We start from the raw sequence: 18028 nt of genomic DNA, 5'->3' as shown, positions 1-18028 counted from the left end.
AGAGAGATCTTTGACCTCCGATGAAAAATAATAAAGTCTGAGTGAGCACCAACTGAGAACTTTCTCTGACTCTCTCCCAACAGCTTCAATCCCGATCCCTACCAAAGACACAGCTTCCTGCTGTGTGTCACGTTCGGACTCTTCTTCTCCCTGAGCACCTACGGCGTCAACCAGAGCCAGACGCAAAGGTTCTTCAGCACTGGCTCCGTCAAGCAAGCACAGAGGTAAGTCATGAGGGGGAGGGGGAGGGGGGGGCCAAATTGAATTTCATTTCGGGGACTTGGGAACTGAATTTTGCTCTGCTGAAGTAACTTGCCTATACTCTGTGTTTTTCCATCTGTCCACCCACCAGTGGTTTTTGCGTATGGTAACACTGCGTCCCGGGCTTTAGATAGTTACGCTATCTGTAAGTTTAAGTAAATAAAAGGATATCTTGGTATACGTTTGCAACTGAAAAGTGTTTTAATAATTTACTGTATGCGAATTACACCGTTAATATTCGAAATAGGATGTTATTATAATTGTTGAATGTAAGCTGAATGTAACTATCTAAAGCCCGGGACGCAGTGTTACCATACGCAAACACCACAGGCGGGTGGACAGATGGAAAAAAACCGAGTATAGACATCGTTGCTCATTGCTGACAACTTCACGAAACGTAAAGTCTTATAGCAATATTTTCCTAGGCGAAATGAGGCCAGTCAAATCAATAAAGATTAGGCAAAGACTGTCGCCAGATTTGGGTAAAACAGGGAAACATTGAGTGGCGACTATTTTATCACATTTTTTGGCTAATTCTTTTTGTTCACTTTTCTGGTCATTTTCCCAAAAGGCCCAGAAAAAAGAAATGTAAGTCATTATTAAAGTTGCCTGCTTTCGTTCCTCTGGAACGGAACAAGAACCGTTTCTTAGACAACAAAATCATATTCTTCCGCTGAATGTTGAGCTCATGAAGTCAGAAACGTTCTCGTCGTAACCACACCTTCCTTCGTTTCCCACGTCGCAGTGTCTTGTACTACGCCGCTCTGGGAATGGTGTTCCTCAAGGCACTGATCCATCTGGCCGGCCTCGTCATGTACGCCCACTTCAAGGATTGCGACCCCATCACCAGTCCGACGACCAAGGTGCCAGATCCGTCAGTGGTGGTGGTTTTCTATGTGGTCTACGTCCTGACGAAAATCCCCGGAATGGCTGGCGTCTTTGTGGCCGCCATCTACGCAGCTGTGCTCAGGTAGGATCCTTGTTTTCTTCAGACATTCTCAGTTTTGGCTCAGGCCAAACGTGGGACCTATGACGTCATTCGGGGCTCAAAGGGAAACCGACAATCAGTAAGGTGGTTTGAAAGGTGTAACAGGAGGAAAACCTCGCTGTTGCACTATCAAACAATTTTTAGAGAGGTGGAAAGTCAAGTGGAAGAGGATATGAAGGGAGGTACAGTAAAAGAAATGAGAGAGGTCGCAACTAGGGGCCGAAGGGACGCTGCAAAGACTCATAAGTAACGGCTGCAGTTCGCCACGTGAAGTGTACTGACAGCACTACGCCCCTGCGACAAAAGCCCCCGGAGAATCCTGATTATTTGATCTAATGGATTATGACATCGTCCGATTTCACATTTCAAAGAATATCCATTCTCTGGCACCGTGAAATTGTTACTGTCCACAGGAATGATTTTCCTTCAGTTATTCAAAAACAAAATACAGGGTGTCCATGAAGTCCCGGTGCCATTACAAGTATTTATTTATTGCAGTGGTACTGGGACTTTATGGACACCCTGTATTAGAACGTGTCCAGATTGTAACGACATTTCTTAATCTTTAATACAGCTTGTCCACTATATAAGAGTAATGAAGGTTGTCGACTTTAGAATCTTTTTTTGATTGTTGGTTAAGTTATTCTTCATCTAAAAATCTTAATCTTGTAAAATGACGCTGGCTACAGCAGAGATACGTCATAATTAAGAAGTTCACTTCCTCTACTGAGGGATGTTTTCCAATGACAAGCTTTTAAAGAGGCAATTAATCGTAAGGCTGTTTTATCAAATACGCGCACGTTATTACGTTATTCTTCGAACACCATTCTCTGCCTCGTGTTTTATCTGACTTATTATTCAATATAATAATTATGTGCTCTTATTTATTTATTTATTTATTTATTTTTTTTTTTTTTTTTTGACAGTTCGGTGTCAACCCAGCTGAATTCCATGACTGCTTTGCTCTGGGAAGACTTCCTGAAGGAAATTCGTAAGCTGGGAAACTATTCTGAGGTCAAGAAAGGAGCTCTCCAGAAGGTCATAGGTAAGGCATATCTCTCTCTCTCTCTCTCTCTCTCAGATCTTTTCTGAAGGTTCTTGGGGCAATTTTTCTCTCTCTCAACCTCTCGCAAGAAATCTTTTATGAAGGTTATCTCTCTCTCTCTCTCTCTCTCTCTCTCTCTCTCTCTCTCTCTCTCTCTCTCTCTCTCTCTCATAACTTTATTTCTGTAAAATCTGACAATTTTACTTTCTTTCACGTGCATTTTTTTAGTAAATTAATTACTTTATAACCTTTCAAAGCATTGCATAAGATTTTCAATCATTATAACATACTCGTCTAATTGATATAGCAGTCTATAATAACATACTGCGGCAACCTATTATTATATACACGCCCATATGTAATACACACACACACACACACATATATATATATATATATATATATATATATATATATATATATATATGTATATAATCCTATGCGAAAGGCTTAATGTAAAAACAAAAAGCATTATGAAACGCTTTATCCAGCAAAATCGACCAGACGTTCTAACAGGTGTGAAATTCTAAGGCCGTAATTCCTCACTAGAATTCCTTTCAAGAAACCTAGCGCCATTTTATTAACACATAAAGCACGAGCTTTTATTATTCCTTTTAACGTCACTCGTTCAAATCGAAAAACAGGTGACAACAGGAAATGACGTCATATTATTCAGCCGGAATGTTGACTCCCAGTCCACACGTGTTAATTATATATATGGAAGCTTTAACGTAACCCCACCCCCCCACCCCCCCTCCCTCTCTCTCAACTAAAACCTGCTGAGTACTTCAGGAGAAATTCTTGAAGAGCTTACGTAACCTTGTCGCCGTTCCTGGCTTGCCCAAGGCATTTCCAGAAAGCAGTGAAAATGCCCAGACGAGGTTTATGACTCGATGTTACTCCTCCTTCATAACCGTCTCTCGTTGCTTTCGTCAAATTCATTTTATTTCGAACTTGCATCACTTTATTGTGTAATTGCTTGATTTCTAAAAAAAAAAAAATCCTTAAAATTTACTTTCTTCATCTTCTTGTAGTGTTCCTCTCCGGAATCCTGGGCATCGTCCTGGGCCTACTCGTCTCCCAGATGGGCAACTCTTTCCTCCGGACTCTGTTTGCCATCAACGGAGCCCTTTCAGGACCCTTGATCGGCCTGTTCCTCGTAGCTGTCTACTTGCCCTGGATCAACGTCAAGGTATGTAGATCCCACAAGTTGTCATTGACTTTTAATACTACTGGGACTGTGATGAATATTAATGATTAGTTATTGCTTTTATTGACGAATAAATCTCCCGAAACAGAAGGGGAGATCTGAGCGATACAGGCGCATGCGCACTCCCACCAAAGTCACCGTCGGATGACTTTCTCTTTTCGGAAACACCTGTCATGTAACCTATTACCACCATACTTGTATTTTTTATTCATTTATCATTGTGTTGTCATTATTTTTTTCATATCTTTTCCCTTTTTCACATGAAGCAGCCTAAAATTCTACTGGAAAATATAGGTCAGATATGCTGACGATTCGACTGGCCGAATTATAAATATTTTTGTAAAGTCTACCTTTGATTCTAAAGATCTAATCCCATGTGTGGTTGATTTCCATATCGTCGTTCGAACAAAAACCTTACTGAACAGTGGTATATTTGCGCAACTTCATTACATTCAATGTGAAAAGATTATATCAACAGAATTCATTTAAGAGATTACCATTAAAATCTGTTTCAATAGGACGTGGGAATGACTTTTTCTGTAAAGCACATATTTCAAGACTTACTTGTTATATCATTGCGATTATTTGCCTTTTGGATAATTAGTCTGTCCTTATTTATGATGAAGTTTATAGTGTATGCCCGTATTACAACTCCATATTATTATTATTATTATTTTATTTTTCTATCACAGTCCTCCAATTCAAGTGGGTGATATTTATAGTGTGGGGTTCCGGGTTGCATCCTGCCTCCTTAGGAATCCATCACTTTCCTTACTATGTGATTATTATTATTATTTATTATTATTATTATTATTATTATTATTACACTTTCGTCGCCAGATCTTCATGAAATCTGAGCGGAGGTTCCGCATGGTACTAGGCCTATTTGATGCACTAGATTATAACATGGACTTAGTTTCAAGTACCAAAACTTGATACAAATACCTTAGTATAATCATCGCCAAAAACATTCATCTCAAACATAAAGTTGATAATATTTCACTTGCCTAACAACTTTCAGCCATCTGTCACCCGAAAGCAGGCGGATTCCACAACGCGTAATTTCTTATTACAATCCACCATGTTTGGATAATGTAAAATCATGATTGTATTATGTTTATATTAGTTAGAAAAATTGTACCCTTGCCCAAATAAAATTGTGGATAAACCACACTTTACATAACTATTACTAATACTTAACTTTCTAAACTATTCCCTACCATGGTTAGCTAGCTAGCTACCCTCACTCTTCTTTCACCCATCTTACCTATCAGCTTTAAAAAACAAAAACAAACAAAAAAACGAAAACCCAGACATAACTCAGCGAATCATTCGACCTGAAATGCTTTTGTGAAAACTAGAAACAAACAAACAAAACGCATCATTTTTTGCTGATCGCGATTTTTATTCTACTTTTCTGTCCAGGGAGCCTCCGTCGGTTTCATCACCTCCATCGTCCTCAACATCTGGATCGCCGTCGGGCAGCTCTTCACCCAGACGAAGACGCCGTTCCTGCCCTTGTCGCGGGACGGCTGCCCAACCCCTCCGCTCCCGGTCAATGCCACAACACCCGCACCAGTCCTGACCTCCGCTTCGAGCATCCTCGACGAAGCAGCGACTGCGGAGACGCCCATCATGAGTGGCACCGAGTGAGTGTTGGGAGTGTGGAAGAACATTCAAGAAAACGAACTTTTAGTCTAGACTATTTCCTTCTTACGCGGACATTTATTCTTTATTTCTATTTCAAGAAAAGTATTCTTTTTGCAGCGATAGTTCGAATTATCTGTAACTCACACATTTTCTGATGCTCATTCATTACAATTGCAAAAACATGACTGTAATATTTTGGATCAAGATATCGCCATATAACGGACTCTCTCAAGTTGGATCGGCTTTGAGGTAGAACAATACCCATGAAAACATTGAACTGAATCGAACTTTCTCGAGATCTTGAAATGTCTCGGTTTCATCACTTTTGAAATAAATAAAAAAAAAAAAAACTTAAGACCTTATATGTACGTCGAACAATCTGCAGATCACGATATGCATCTATAACCATATCTATCAACTTTCGGTGAAGCTGGTGATGTGCCATAGAGATTTGTAATATGCAATCAATCGATCGTTTTTGCGTGGCCTTAATAGTGACTACGTATAAATAGACTTAATTCCGAGCGTTCGCTGCCGAACAGTTTCCTATTTTCGAACTTATTCCGAGAATTCGCTTCGATTTCCTCTTAAATTTGCCTAGAAAACTCCAAGCACTTCTCAATACTTCTTTTCTACGTTCAACTAATTTTCGAAAAAGTTCTGAGGACTATTTTCATATCGAACTCTAAGAATTTTTTCATGCATTCGCTAAATAAACGACATGCTATCAATTAATCAGAAATAGAGGTGACCAGTTTTCTATTTTAACTTTTTTTTCGAGCAGCCTAAGCACATTAACACAGACTTTAAATTCTCCTGCTGCTCGCAACTTCACACATTACATGGTACTTGAACAACCTACCGGTTCTAGAGCCAAGTCAATAGACCGAACATTCACAAATCAGTCAACCAATGAACTTCAGTATTAACAAAGAGCCCTTTCGCCTAACGTCTTTATTTTCTTTTCAGCGGCTCAGATCACAGCATCTACGCCCTCTCCTACTGCCTGAACTCGGTCTGGGGAACTCTCATGTGTATCATCGTCGCCATAATAGTTACGGTTGTCACAGGTGAGGAAATGTCTCTCTGTTTGTTTATGGATGTATTCTCTTGCTTTCTGTAGCCAGACATTCTATAGCTGAGACTGTAGTGTAGTGGTTCTTAACCTGGGGTGCCTGTACGAAACGTTAAACCTTGGGGCACGAGACATGATAGCCAGCGCAAGGGTACTGTACATTTACCCTGTTTGTATTGTATTTATATTGGATGGGGGTACGAGAAAATTTCCTGAGATTTCAAGGGGTACCGGCACTGAAATAGGTCAAGAACCACTACTGTTGTGACATCAGTGACGAGACCCACTCCTACCGACCGCGATGAGTCGAGTCATGTTCTGAGAGAAGAGAAAACGGCTATGATCGTTAATTACCTATGCTGAAGTTATTCCTTCCAATTAGGAAAGTTATTCCTTCCATTTAGGACTCCTACCAATAACTGTAAAATTCGAAAAGCTCAACAAGAAATGATAGATGGTTCAATGGCTACCATCAAATTCTCAAATGCATGGCAATAAGAAAAGATGAATTCATGTTCATTCCGTACAAATCACCTGATGTCGTTTCATATTCAGGTACAAACGCCCCAGAGGACGTCGACAAGTCGCTAGTCTCCACGAAGTCGTGGTCTTTGTTCGAGAGAACGCCCTCCCTGCAGGGACGAGAACCTCTGATCAAGACCTTCCTGAGGCGGTCGTCCTCCCGCATCCCACGGAACGAAGGCACCAAAAGAGACGCAGAGAGTCCTGACGAAAAGGAGCCCTTGCCTGGACCGAGAGAACTGCAGGACGCCAAGAACGTGGACGACAGCGACTGCAGAGGGGCCGTCTGAGGGAGCTGTCGTCGCTGAAGGTGTTTGGTTTCGTGAGAGAGAGATTCGTACAAAGGAAGATGGCGGCAGGCGTGAGAGAGCAGCCTCCACTGACAGTTCTTTTCCTCTGGACAGGCTTCTGGACGTCACAGAAGGAATTGCCGTCCAGTACTCGGTGGATCAAAGAACGTAGATTCGTTGAACCCTGATATTACATTCTCTAAAAGTGAGATTAATTTAAGTTTTCTGAAAGTGCTACGGACGCAACTGAACGATTGTCGTTGTAGGGATGTCTGGGCTGAGAGCTGTCGACCGACTGTTCCACAGTCGGAGTGAGTGGACACGGACAACTCGCAGATGACGAGTTGTGAATTGATGTGACAGATGACATCAGGCGATCAGTCATCGAGTGATCAAAATTACTGACTGTCGAAAATTGTGAACATTTAGATTATTTAAACTGAAGTGACGATTGCGAATCTGTCCAGATTCATTTGCACTGAAAAGAATGAGTCATGTTTAATGGTGCTATTTGTGTATTGTTAACTGCTGTAGATACTACTTAGGTTAAGAAATTTAATGATAATATTTCTGTGTCTATGTAATATGCTGTACTTTGCGTGAACTGTGAATCCATTATTCCTTCTTGCCAATACATTGTAGTATTGATTCCCGCAGACCTCCAACCTCCGTTTCTCCTCATTTCCAAATTTGTGTTCTTTCCTTAAGTCTCATCTCGAAGATAGTGATATAAACCAAACATCTATTTTTCGTAGTAGCATTTAATGGAAAAAAAAATCCGGAGAAAGCGACGTGAGTGACCCCATTTCCTGTTACGAAAGAAGTGTGCTTACCAAGACAAATTTGACACAGGATACAAATTGTAGCATTTCTATCTCCGGTGTTATAATGAATCCGGGTTTTGAGAAACTTTAAATTTAAACTGCGTGACTTCTTGCGAGAGGGAGCGAATCTTTTGTCATTATCCAAAAATTCACTATAATAGGAGTTTTCATTATCCAAAATTTCACTAAAATGGGAGTTTTCATCATCCAAAAAATCACTATAATTGGAGTTCTCCATCCAAAAAGTCACAATAACGGGCGTTTTCAATGTCTAAAAATTCACTGTAATGGGAGTTCTCAAGATTCAAAAATTCACTATAACGCGATTTTTCAATATCCAAAAAGTGAAAATAACGGACATTTTTAATTTCTAAAAATTCACTATAACGGGAGTTTTCAATATCCAAAAGTTCAGTAAAAAAAATTTCAATATCCAAAAATTCACTATAACGGGAGTTTACAATAATATCTCTGCTGCAATAGTTTATTCCTATCTACACCAATACTCACTCATTTTTTCCATATATAAACCTTCATTTATATCTTCACTATTTTTATGAGCGTTGCTAACGACTTGTTGCATTCGCAAAACCATTGATGTAGAATATTTGTGTTAGGATCGTCTTCGAGTGTTTGAGAAGAGAAATGGAGGAATATATAAATATATTTATTTTTTATGTCTCAAATAGTCCGATTAAAGGATATTACTTTGTCTCAAATGAAAAGATGGTTGATGTTGTCTCAGTAATTAAAGAGAACAAATGTGATAAATGTCTCAATAGTATTGTTAGAGAGGTTTTATATATAAAATATAAATATATATATATATATATATATATATAATATAGGATAAATATATATATATATATATATATATATGTATATATTATATTATATATATATAATTATATATGTATGTTGTATGTGTATGTAGTATGTATGTATGTATGTAGTATTTATATATAATCTCTTGTGTTTCACGATCGAAAAATTTTTTTTTATTCCTTGTATACGACATTTTGTTTTTTAAATATTATTCTGCCTTCAGCTATGACAAATATTTATTTAGATGTCTCAGACGGTCGTTCAAGTAGCATATAGGTCACTGTTACATATGGTGAGAAAGAACATTTCTGTTTCTTCAATCCTAACTTGCCTGAGAAAACTTAGCTAAAAAAAATTCATACGAAAACATAACTTTTATTTGTCCAGAGTATTTAAGATTGACGCACTGTTTTTTTTAATCTATTTTTGTATGATTTGTACTTACATTTGATACTCAGAGCCGAGAGGACCAACCAGTCCTCACAGAGCATTTATGCTTGGCGGACTTGTTTTCCCCTCCATCCAAGAGAGAAAATTTATTCTAGTCTTACAACAAATCAAAAGCAAACAGAGCAGCACTTAAGAACAGCCTTCGAAACATTTCGAAGCCTTTTCTTCCCCTCTAAATCTTTTCGTAGTCTACGGACGAACATAGCTGTCAAGTATGAAATGCATCTGTAGGTGATGTACTTATCTATTTCTTATGTGAGAGCCATCAATATTCGTCAATAAAAGGTACCGCGTACGAAGAGTTGTTTTCGTTATTCACCGTTAAGGGCCGTCGTGGTTTTTACAAGCATTCAGTTTAATTACGCTTTCTGTCAAAAGTTGCTCCTACGACATTATTAAAAAAAAAAAAATAAGGCACTCTTGAACTTCAATGACATTTATAAAGATGAACTTTAACGCCCACACATCACTGAAGGTTTAACAGCAGCTCATCAACACCCCTACACAGTGGAGTAATAACCCACTGTATTGAATACCAAGAACCTTCCTACCCATTATCTCCTCCTCCTTGTCCGACCTGCATTCTCTGGGTTCCCGTCGCCTTTCCCCCCCCCCATCTCCCCCACCCCCCAAGTACCTCCAAATCATTCACATTCTTTCTTCAAGGCTCGCTCTTTCAGCCCTTCCAGCCACACACATACTATGCAAGCGCTTCACTTCAAGGGCCTCTATCTTTTTCTCTATTCCATTCAAAATCCACACTTCACACAGAGAGATCTTCCCCAACAACGCCTTCGTATGTTCCAATTTCTGCTTCTAAGGAAACTTTTTTTTTTTTTTTTTAAACCTCCCAGTTTCTCGTTGGACGAGTCGGTTACTAGCTCAACTACCGATCTCAGGGTCAGGGATCGAATCCACGCTCTGCCAACACGAAATCTGAGGAATTTATTCCTGGTGATAGAAATTCATTTCTCGATGTGGTTCGGATCCCATAATAAGCTGTAGGTCCCTTTGCTCAGTAACCAGTTGGTTCCTAGCCATGTAAAAAATATCTAATCCTTCGGGCCAGGCCTGGGAGAGTTGTTCATCAGCTCAATGGTCTGGTTAAACTAAGATAAACTTAACTTAACAAGTTACAACCCTCTTCACAGATCCTGCTACAAGTTCGTATGCATTCCTTCAAGGCACAAGGAGATATTGATCTACAATTACCTTATTCCTTATCCTGTGGATGGAGGCTCGTCAGCAGGACACTTACTTAGATAAAAAAAATAAAAAATAAGATACTGAAATAAGCAACAAATTACTGACCTAATTTTGGTGAATTCATGGTAATCACTGGGTCATTCGTACCATCAACTAAGGGCTGCGTATTTCAGAACCTGCGAATCAGAGGAAAACTGCAATGAATAGTATGGATACGAAAAGTCGTTTTCGTAATATTTTATTTGATATTCATTTTTCCTGGTTACCAGTCAACTTCTCACTATTTTAAGTACCATGCTTCATATATCTAATTTCCATAAACCTTTTACATTTTCTTTAAATTTATTCATATTTTCATGAATTTTGCTAGATTCGGGAATATTAACCCCGTAGGGAGGTCTTTGTCTTCCTACAGAGATCTCCGTCTCCTAAAGTGTTCTGAAATTCCCCTCATTACGTAATACAAACATTTCTTCCCAAATTTACTGAGCAATGTTAACAAATCCCTAGAGAAAGTGGTGAAATGCCTCGTCTTCTCAAACTGCACTATGTAACACACCCAAGCACCGTCTTTGGCCAAGAACAATGATCCATGAATTGCTCTGCTGCCAAGCTTCTGACTTCCCTAGCTTTCATTTTCCTGTCATATTAAGACTTCCCCTCCTTTAGTCATGATGTAGAAGACATCTGAGAACTTCAGGAAGCCCTGGGGCTGATGTCTAAGCAGAAAGCACCTCTGTTTAGGTCTCAAACTCAAATATCGTACTATCCCCGAAGACTATTGCCGATTTTTACTTTTAATCTTAAACTACAGCCAAGTTCTTCTAGTTCTATGGCCCAGGAGGGAAGTTAGTGCTGTCAGTGCACCTCGCACCGTGCACTGTAGGAATTAATCAAGGTTCATTGCAGCGATCCTTCGGTCGCTAGCTGCAACCCCTTCCATTCCTTTTACTGTACCTCTATTCATACTGTTTCTTCCATCGTGCTAACCTCTCAACATTTATTTCATAATGCAATTGCGAGGTTTTCCTCCTGGTGCCCCTTTCAAACCTTTCTCCAAATTCCCGCTTCAGCGCTGAATGACCTCATAGGTCCCAGCGCTCGGCCTTTAGCCTAAATTCTACATTCCATTCCATTCTAGTTTTATGCCACGAGACATTAGCTACATTGTCTTGATGGTTGCCTGTGATGAGCTTTTAAACGGAGGCATGTTAAGTATTAGATGCCAATTTCATAGTATCTATTTCGTCATGTTTTCATTGCTGATTCTTCTGTCAGTCTGTCCATCCCTCCAATTGTCCATTCAGGGGCAACTGTTGTGTAATGTCAAATTTGACACTGGGTTTCCTCTCTTTTGTTTTCCTTATATCTTCAGCACACAGTTGTCAAAAACAAAAATGTCCAACAATGTCACCAATCGCCTCTTACACCAACAATAACCAACTAAGACTGCTCCTCTACTCTGACCAAAACAGGAGCATGTATAATCTAGTGTTAATAGTGCAATGCAGTTACCACTTATTAGCTCACTAAAAAAAATACTAAGCTTGGAAAATATTACAACGTCAGGTTTTTCCCAAGCTTGAAGACTATACTCTGTTTTTTTTTCCAATCTGTCCATCCGCTTGTGGTGGTCGCGCATGGTAACACTGCGTTCCGGGCTTTAAATAGTTACGCTATGTGTAAGTTTTCGGTAAATAAAAGGATATCTTGGTGTACATTTGCAACTGAAAAGTGTTTTAATAATTTACTGTATGCGAATCACACCGTTAATATTCGAAATAGGATGTTATTTAAAGCCTGGGACGCAGTGTTACCATGCGCAAACACCACAGGCGGATGGACAGATGGAAAAAAACAAAGTATAGGGGTGAATATAAACCCTCATTCTGATTCATAGTTTTGTAGGAGTTTGCAACTGGGTCAACGTGACTTATGCACGAGTCCACTTCCCATGCTATAGGTTTGTCAGTTTCAATCCTATGATTAAGACAGAGACACACCTATTTGCTCCTATGGCGAAACACTCCTTGCTCTTTTTATTCTTCAGTCACCCTACACTCAAAACTGGACACTGGTGTCATGTTGCCCATAAAGCAGTGATGTGGTGCTGAACAATTGAGGTTTAGGAACATATGAATGTTCTATTTTATGGAAATGTACTTCAAAGTTAAAGGAGAATCTGGTTCGTTCCAGAGATTATGGACACATTAAAAGTGATAATAAGAAAAAGTATGGTCAATGTGTCAATTGCTCGAAATAAGAAATTCTTCAACTGATTATTAATCAGACTTTAATTACATTTATCAAATTTTAAAGTTAACAACGTTTTCTAGAATATAAGCAATCTTAAAAGGCCGCGGAATGCTGCAGATTTACTCGCGTTACCAAAATCAAAGCTTTTATCAAAGGCAGAGAGATTATCTCCTGAAAAAGTTCCACATTTAAGAACAAAGGTATCGTCCCATAAGCAGTTCAAATGTCTTAAGTTCATATCTTCTCACACCACTGAACTCACGGAAGAACCAAATTCTATTTTATTAACTTCCCAAGGACTGTTTAGGGTATTCCAAGGGGAACCCTTCCTCCAGCCCTTTAATCTAGAGCAACGTCTGTGTGAATTGTGGGTCCAGACCCTTCAGTGGGTCGCGAGACTTAAATAAAATGGGTCGCGACAAAAGAGAAGAAGAAGAAGAAGAAGAAGAAGAAGAAGAAGAAGAAGAAGAAAAGACGCAATTGGCTGTCAAGTGCAGAATATAAACAACTCTGAATGTTGCACAGCACTCTTAAATCATCGCTATACTCGGTTTTTTCCATCTGTCCATCCGCCTGTGGTGTTTGCGTATGGTAACATTGCGTCCCGGGCTTTAGATAGTTACATTCAGCTTACATTCAACAATAATAACAATATCCTATTTCGAATATTAACGGTGTAATTCGCAAACAGTAAATTATTAAAACACTTTTCAGTTGCAAATGTACACCCAGATATCCTTTTATTTACCTAAAACTTACACATAGCGTAACTATTTAAAGCCCGGGACGCAGTGTTACCATACAAAAACACCACAGGCGGATGGGCAGATGGAAAAAAACAGAGTATAGTTTTACCGATTTCTCCCATGACAAGGCAGGCTTTACTAATTAAAACAAAATAGTACATATCATTATGAATTTATTTTACATATACAAAAAGGATGTTTTGCAGTCGAAATAACTTCAAGGTTTTGTCCAAGGTAACCGCCAGTCTCTTACTCTCTCCCTCTCTTTTTTTCCTTGAATCCCTAACTGTCAAACAAGTTTGGTTAAATTTTAATAACTAGTTGTCATCAACAACTCTGCCACTCGACAAACACACACTCTCTCTCTCTCTCTCGTCTTGAATCGTTAATTAAACAAGGTTGTTCCAAAATTGAATGGCTAGTTTTAAACAATTTTTTTACACAATATAATTTTATTTTTTCTGTCTTTACTAATTCGACATAAATTTCCTATTTCCTCATAATCTTTTTTATCCTTTTTTTTGTACTTCAGACTTAGTCTCAACACTTTTAGACATTAAGTTAAGGTAAAGAAGTATTCTACTTTTTATTTTTACAGAGATTATCTGTCTTGTTCGTCAACAGATGACGATCCGCACGGAATATAAGAAATCGACATATAAATTGTCGATGCTAAATAAATTAAGCTAGTGAATAGTTTTTCTTTGATTTACTACACGTGAGTATAATGGGTCGCAATGTAAAATGTGGTTCATGCTGTGGGTCGCAGTAAAAAAAAAAAAGTTTGAAAGATTCTGGTCTGGGGGCATTGCCCGTAAAGCGAAGGCGACTCAGATGCTTCCCATGCAATACAACGAAGCCTTTTACCTGCGTCCAAAAAACTGATGGTCTAGTGATAAGGTCCCAGAAAGATACAAAACGAGGAAGATCCAGGTTGTTCTGAAAGACAAATGGCAAAAGGTAAAGTGAATGATAAGGTCAATTTCACCTTAACGTAATTTAAACACGGAACAATATAAAAATCAAATAATAGACTAAAACAAACGTTTAAACCCAAAACGTTAACGGGTCAACTAGATTTATAAAAGAAAATATCTAAAACGAGCCAAAGACGACACTAAAACCGTCAACTCCGCAACAACCAGATTACAGGGACCTCAACGCAGATTTTCATGCACGGGAGAAGAGGCAAATCTCTTTCAGTAGAACCTCGACTGCATAAGGCCTCGTCCACACGGCCGAGCTTTGCTCGATGTGACGTCAGAAGCGGAGAAACTGCGGTAAAGTTCTGACTTTTCCCGCAGTTTCTCCGCTTCTGACGTCACATCGGACAAAGTTCGTCGACCAAAGCTCGACCGTGTGGACAGGGCCTTAGAACCGAAGACATTTATGATGTTTGACGTTAAACAACTTTGTTCTGTGTGGTGGGACCTCGAAGCACCCCAGAGAAGCCGTCGGTCTGCCTTGGACTGTGGGATAATTAAAGGAACTACTTCGTTGTAACGCATTCAAATGTCTTAATCGCTCCCATTAATTTGGTTTTAGAAAGTTTTCACACGGTTATCAAGTCTTCAGGCTCTCAAGGGTGTAGTGAGTCGTATGTGTTAATATTCTCTGTCAGGAACCTTTATTACGTATAATATATATACATATATACATTATATATTATATGCATACAGCCAGGAGAAGGGTGAAATGAAATGACTTGAACCGAGCGCTTTCATGTATTTCTACACCTCATCAGGGTTCAGGTACAAGTGCCAAGAAAACAAATACAGAGTCACAAGAAGACTTCGTGGCAAGACAAATGATGCTAAAAAACAAACAACGCTAACAACTACCAGACAGTTCTAATACCTAATAGCCTACTTGTTTTAAAATACCCTTCGTTGAAATCTCATCAACTTTGTACAAACCTAGGCTGATATTCAATAAATTATCACAGTCTTGTTTAATTATACATGATTCTATTAAATTTCTTTTCACCAAATCTCTACAAAACATAATTTCCTTTGAGTCTGTCCAGTTAATAACATGATCACTATTATTCATATGCACAAATAATGGATTTGACATATTACCAGTTCTTACATTATATTTGTGCTGTTTTAATCGAACTGCCAATGTCTTTCCACTTTGTCCCACGTAAGTTTTATTACAATTTTTGCACGGAATCTTATAAATACAACCTGTTCCATTTCCAGGTGAATTTCTTATCAGCAAGTTTCTAATAGTTCCTAGAGTTTTGAACACAACATTAATACCTAGTGGTTTGACTTGTCTCGGGATGTTATTAAAGCAGGTATAAAAAGGAAGCACTAAAAGGTTTTTGTTTTCGAACTTTTCAGTTTTTGTCAATCCATAAAACGTTTTTCGTGCCTTACAATAGGTGTTTTCAATAAAACTGTTTGGGTACCTCAAATTGCCAGCAATTTCACGTATCTTGTCAATTTCATGATCTAAAAATTCGGGGCTGCTGACCCGCAGGGCCCTTAAAAACATAGCAGAAAAAACAGCAGTCTTAGTTCTAAAAGGATGGTTTGAATAAAAATGTATTGTAAGGCACGAAAAACGTTTTATGGATTGACAAAAACTGAAAAGTTCGAAAACAAAAACCTTTTAGTGCTTCCTTTTTATACCTGCTTTAATAACATCCCGAGACAAGTCAAACCACTAGGTATTAATGTTGTGTTCAAAACTCTAGGAACTATTAGAAACTTGCTGATAAGAAATTCACCTGGAAATGGAACAGGTTGTATTTATAAGATTCCGTGCAAAAATTGTAATAAAACTTACGTGGGACAAAGTGGAAAGACATTGGCAGTTCGATTAAAACAGCACAAATATAATGTAAGAACTGGTAATATGTCAAATCCATTATTTGTGCATATGAATAATAGTGATCATGTTATTAACTGGACAGACTCAAAGGAAATTATGTTTTGTAGAGATTTGGTGAAAAGAAATTTAATAGAATCATGTATAATTAAACAAGACTGTGATAATTTATTGAATATCAGCCTAGGTTTGTACAAAGTTGATGAGATTTTAACGAAGGGTATTTTAAAACAAGTAGGCTATTAGGTATTAGAACTGTCTGGTAGTTGTTAGCGTTGTTTGTTTTTTAGCATCATTTGTCTTGCCACGAAGTCTTCTTGTGACTCTGTATTTGTTTTCTTGGCACTTGTACCTGAACCCTGATGAGGTGTAGAAATACATGAAAGCGCTCGGTTCAAGTCATTTCATTTCACCCTTCTCCTGGCTGTATGCATATATGATCATCATACGTCTACAGTGATTTGTTGCATTATATATTATATATACATATATATTCTTATATACACATATATACATATACACAAATATATACATACACATACACATACATATATACAAATACACATACATACATATATATACATATATTATATATAATATTATATATATATACAATAATAAAATATATATATATTATATATATCTATATATATATATATATATATATATATATAGAATTATATTATATATATATTAATATATATATATATGTGTGTGTGTGTGTGTCACCTTACGAAGGAATAGTTCAGGTCGTACCTCAGCTTAGTGTCTTATCACAGAACCATTATTACTCGTACGGTGATAAAGAAACCCTGCTTACGTATGAATGACTATAATATAATGCTAATAGTCCAAAACTATTTACGTAAACTAAATATCATCACACCAACACGAACCTTAAGTAAATATTCCACAATATAGTTATGGCATTGAATGGCAAGTAAGATTTGTATCATAATCACAGCTGTTACAATTGTAGTAGAAGTATACGGCCGGGAGTCCTTCTTCATCTCCACAGTGAAGGGCCGAAAAGAGGTTTGAAAATATAAAATCAAGGCCCCTTTACCCAATCAATGGTCTGATTTTAATTCTGTTTTTCCTCCATGACCTTTCCCGGTTTGATATTGACATATTTAAAATCTTATCAAAATTGGAGAAATGAGGATTTATATAGTGTTCGTGTGATTTGTAAAAATGAGGGGGTATGAAAAAGAGGGGTTATGACCCCCTTTGGAAATGCCCCTCGAATTTCAAAATTTGACTGTAACCTTCCTTTTTTTGGGGGAAGGGAGTATATGGTAAAAATCTCATCAAAATCGGTGTTGAGAGAGGGAAGATGAAATTTCGACCTGGAAATGGTTAGAATTGAATTGAAGATAGAATTTAAGGCAAAGGCCACGCAATGGGATATGAGTTCATTCAGCGCTGACACGGATAGTATAAGGTTTGAAAGGTGTAACAGGAGAGGGAACCTCGCAGTTGCACCATGAATCAATTGTTAGGAAAGGGTGGAAAGTAAAGTGGAAGAAAGAGAATATGAAAGGAGCTACAGTGAAAGGAACAAAACGGGTTGCAGCTAGGGACCGAAGGCACGCTGCAAAGAACCTTAAGTAATGCCTACAATGCACCACATGAGGTGCACTAACGGCACTACCCCCTAAGGAGGGAGATGGTTAGAGGGATGGAGAGAAAGAGGTCCGGGAATAGAAGGGCCCCTCGATATTCTTGTTACACATAGGTATGTACGTGTATGTATATATGGATGTATGCGCGTGTAGGGAGATAGGGAGCGAGAGATACCTCATTATAGTTGAATTGAATATACAATTTTAGGCCAAAGGC

At 38.3% G+C, this 18028-nt stretch overlaps 1 protein-coding gene and 1 long non-coding RNA gene across 4 annotated transcripts in view; one reads left to right on the top strand and one right to left on the bottom strand.

The window, feature by feature from the left end:
• LOC135211144 (sodium-coupled monocarboxylate transporter 2-like) overlaps positions 1-8244 on the top strand; it is a 121838-nt gene extending 113594 nt beyond the window's left edge. For both annotated transcript variants that reach the window (XM_064244303.1, XM_064244304.1), the window contains 7 exons: positions 84-224; positions 1007-1231; positions 2176-2294; positions 3329-3486; positions 4930-5153; positions 6124-6224; positions 6785-8244. In XM_064244303.1, the coding sequence (XP_064100373.1) occupies positions 84-224; positions 1007-1231; positions 2176-2294; positions 3329-3486; positions 4930-5153; positions 6124-6224; positions 6785-7041 (1225 nt within the window). In that variant the 3' untranslated portion in view covers positions 7042-8244. The remainder of the gene's footprint in view (positions 1-83; positions 225-1006; positions 1232-2175; positions 2295-3328; positions 3487-4929; positions 5154-6123; positions 6225-6784) is intronic.
• Positions 1-18028, bottom strand: part of LOC135211146 (uncharacterized) — a 152399-nt gene that overhangs the window by 119311 nt on the left and 15060 nt on the right. For both annotated transcript variants that reach the window (XR_010313627.1, XR_010313628.1), the window contains exon 2: positions 10452-10522. This is a non-coding gene — a long non-coding RNA (uncharacterized LOC135211146). The remainder of the gene's footprint in view (positions 1-10451; positions 10523-18028) is intronic.

Source organism: Macrobrachium nipponense, chromosome 4 (genome assembly GCF_015104395.2).
Source record: "Macrobrachium nipponense isolate FS-2020 chromosome 4, ASM1510439v2, whole genome shotgun sequence".
Taxonomy (NCBI): Eukaryota; Metazoa; Arthropoda; class Malacostraca; order Decapoda; family Palaemonidae; genus Macrobrachium; species Macrobrachium nipponense.
This window is presented reverse-complemented; position numbering and strand designations above follow the sequence as displayed.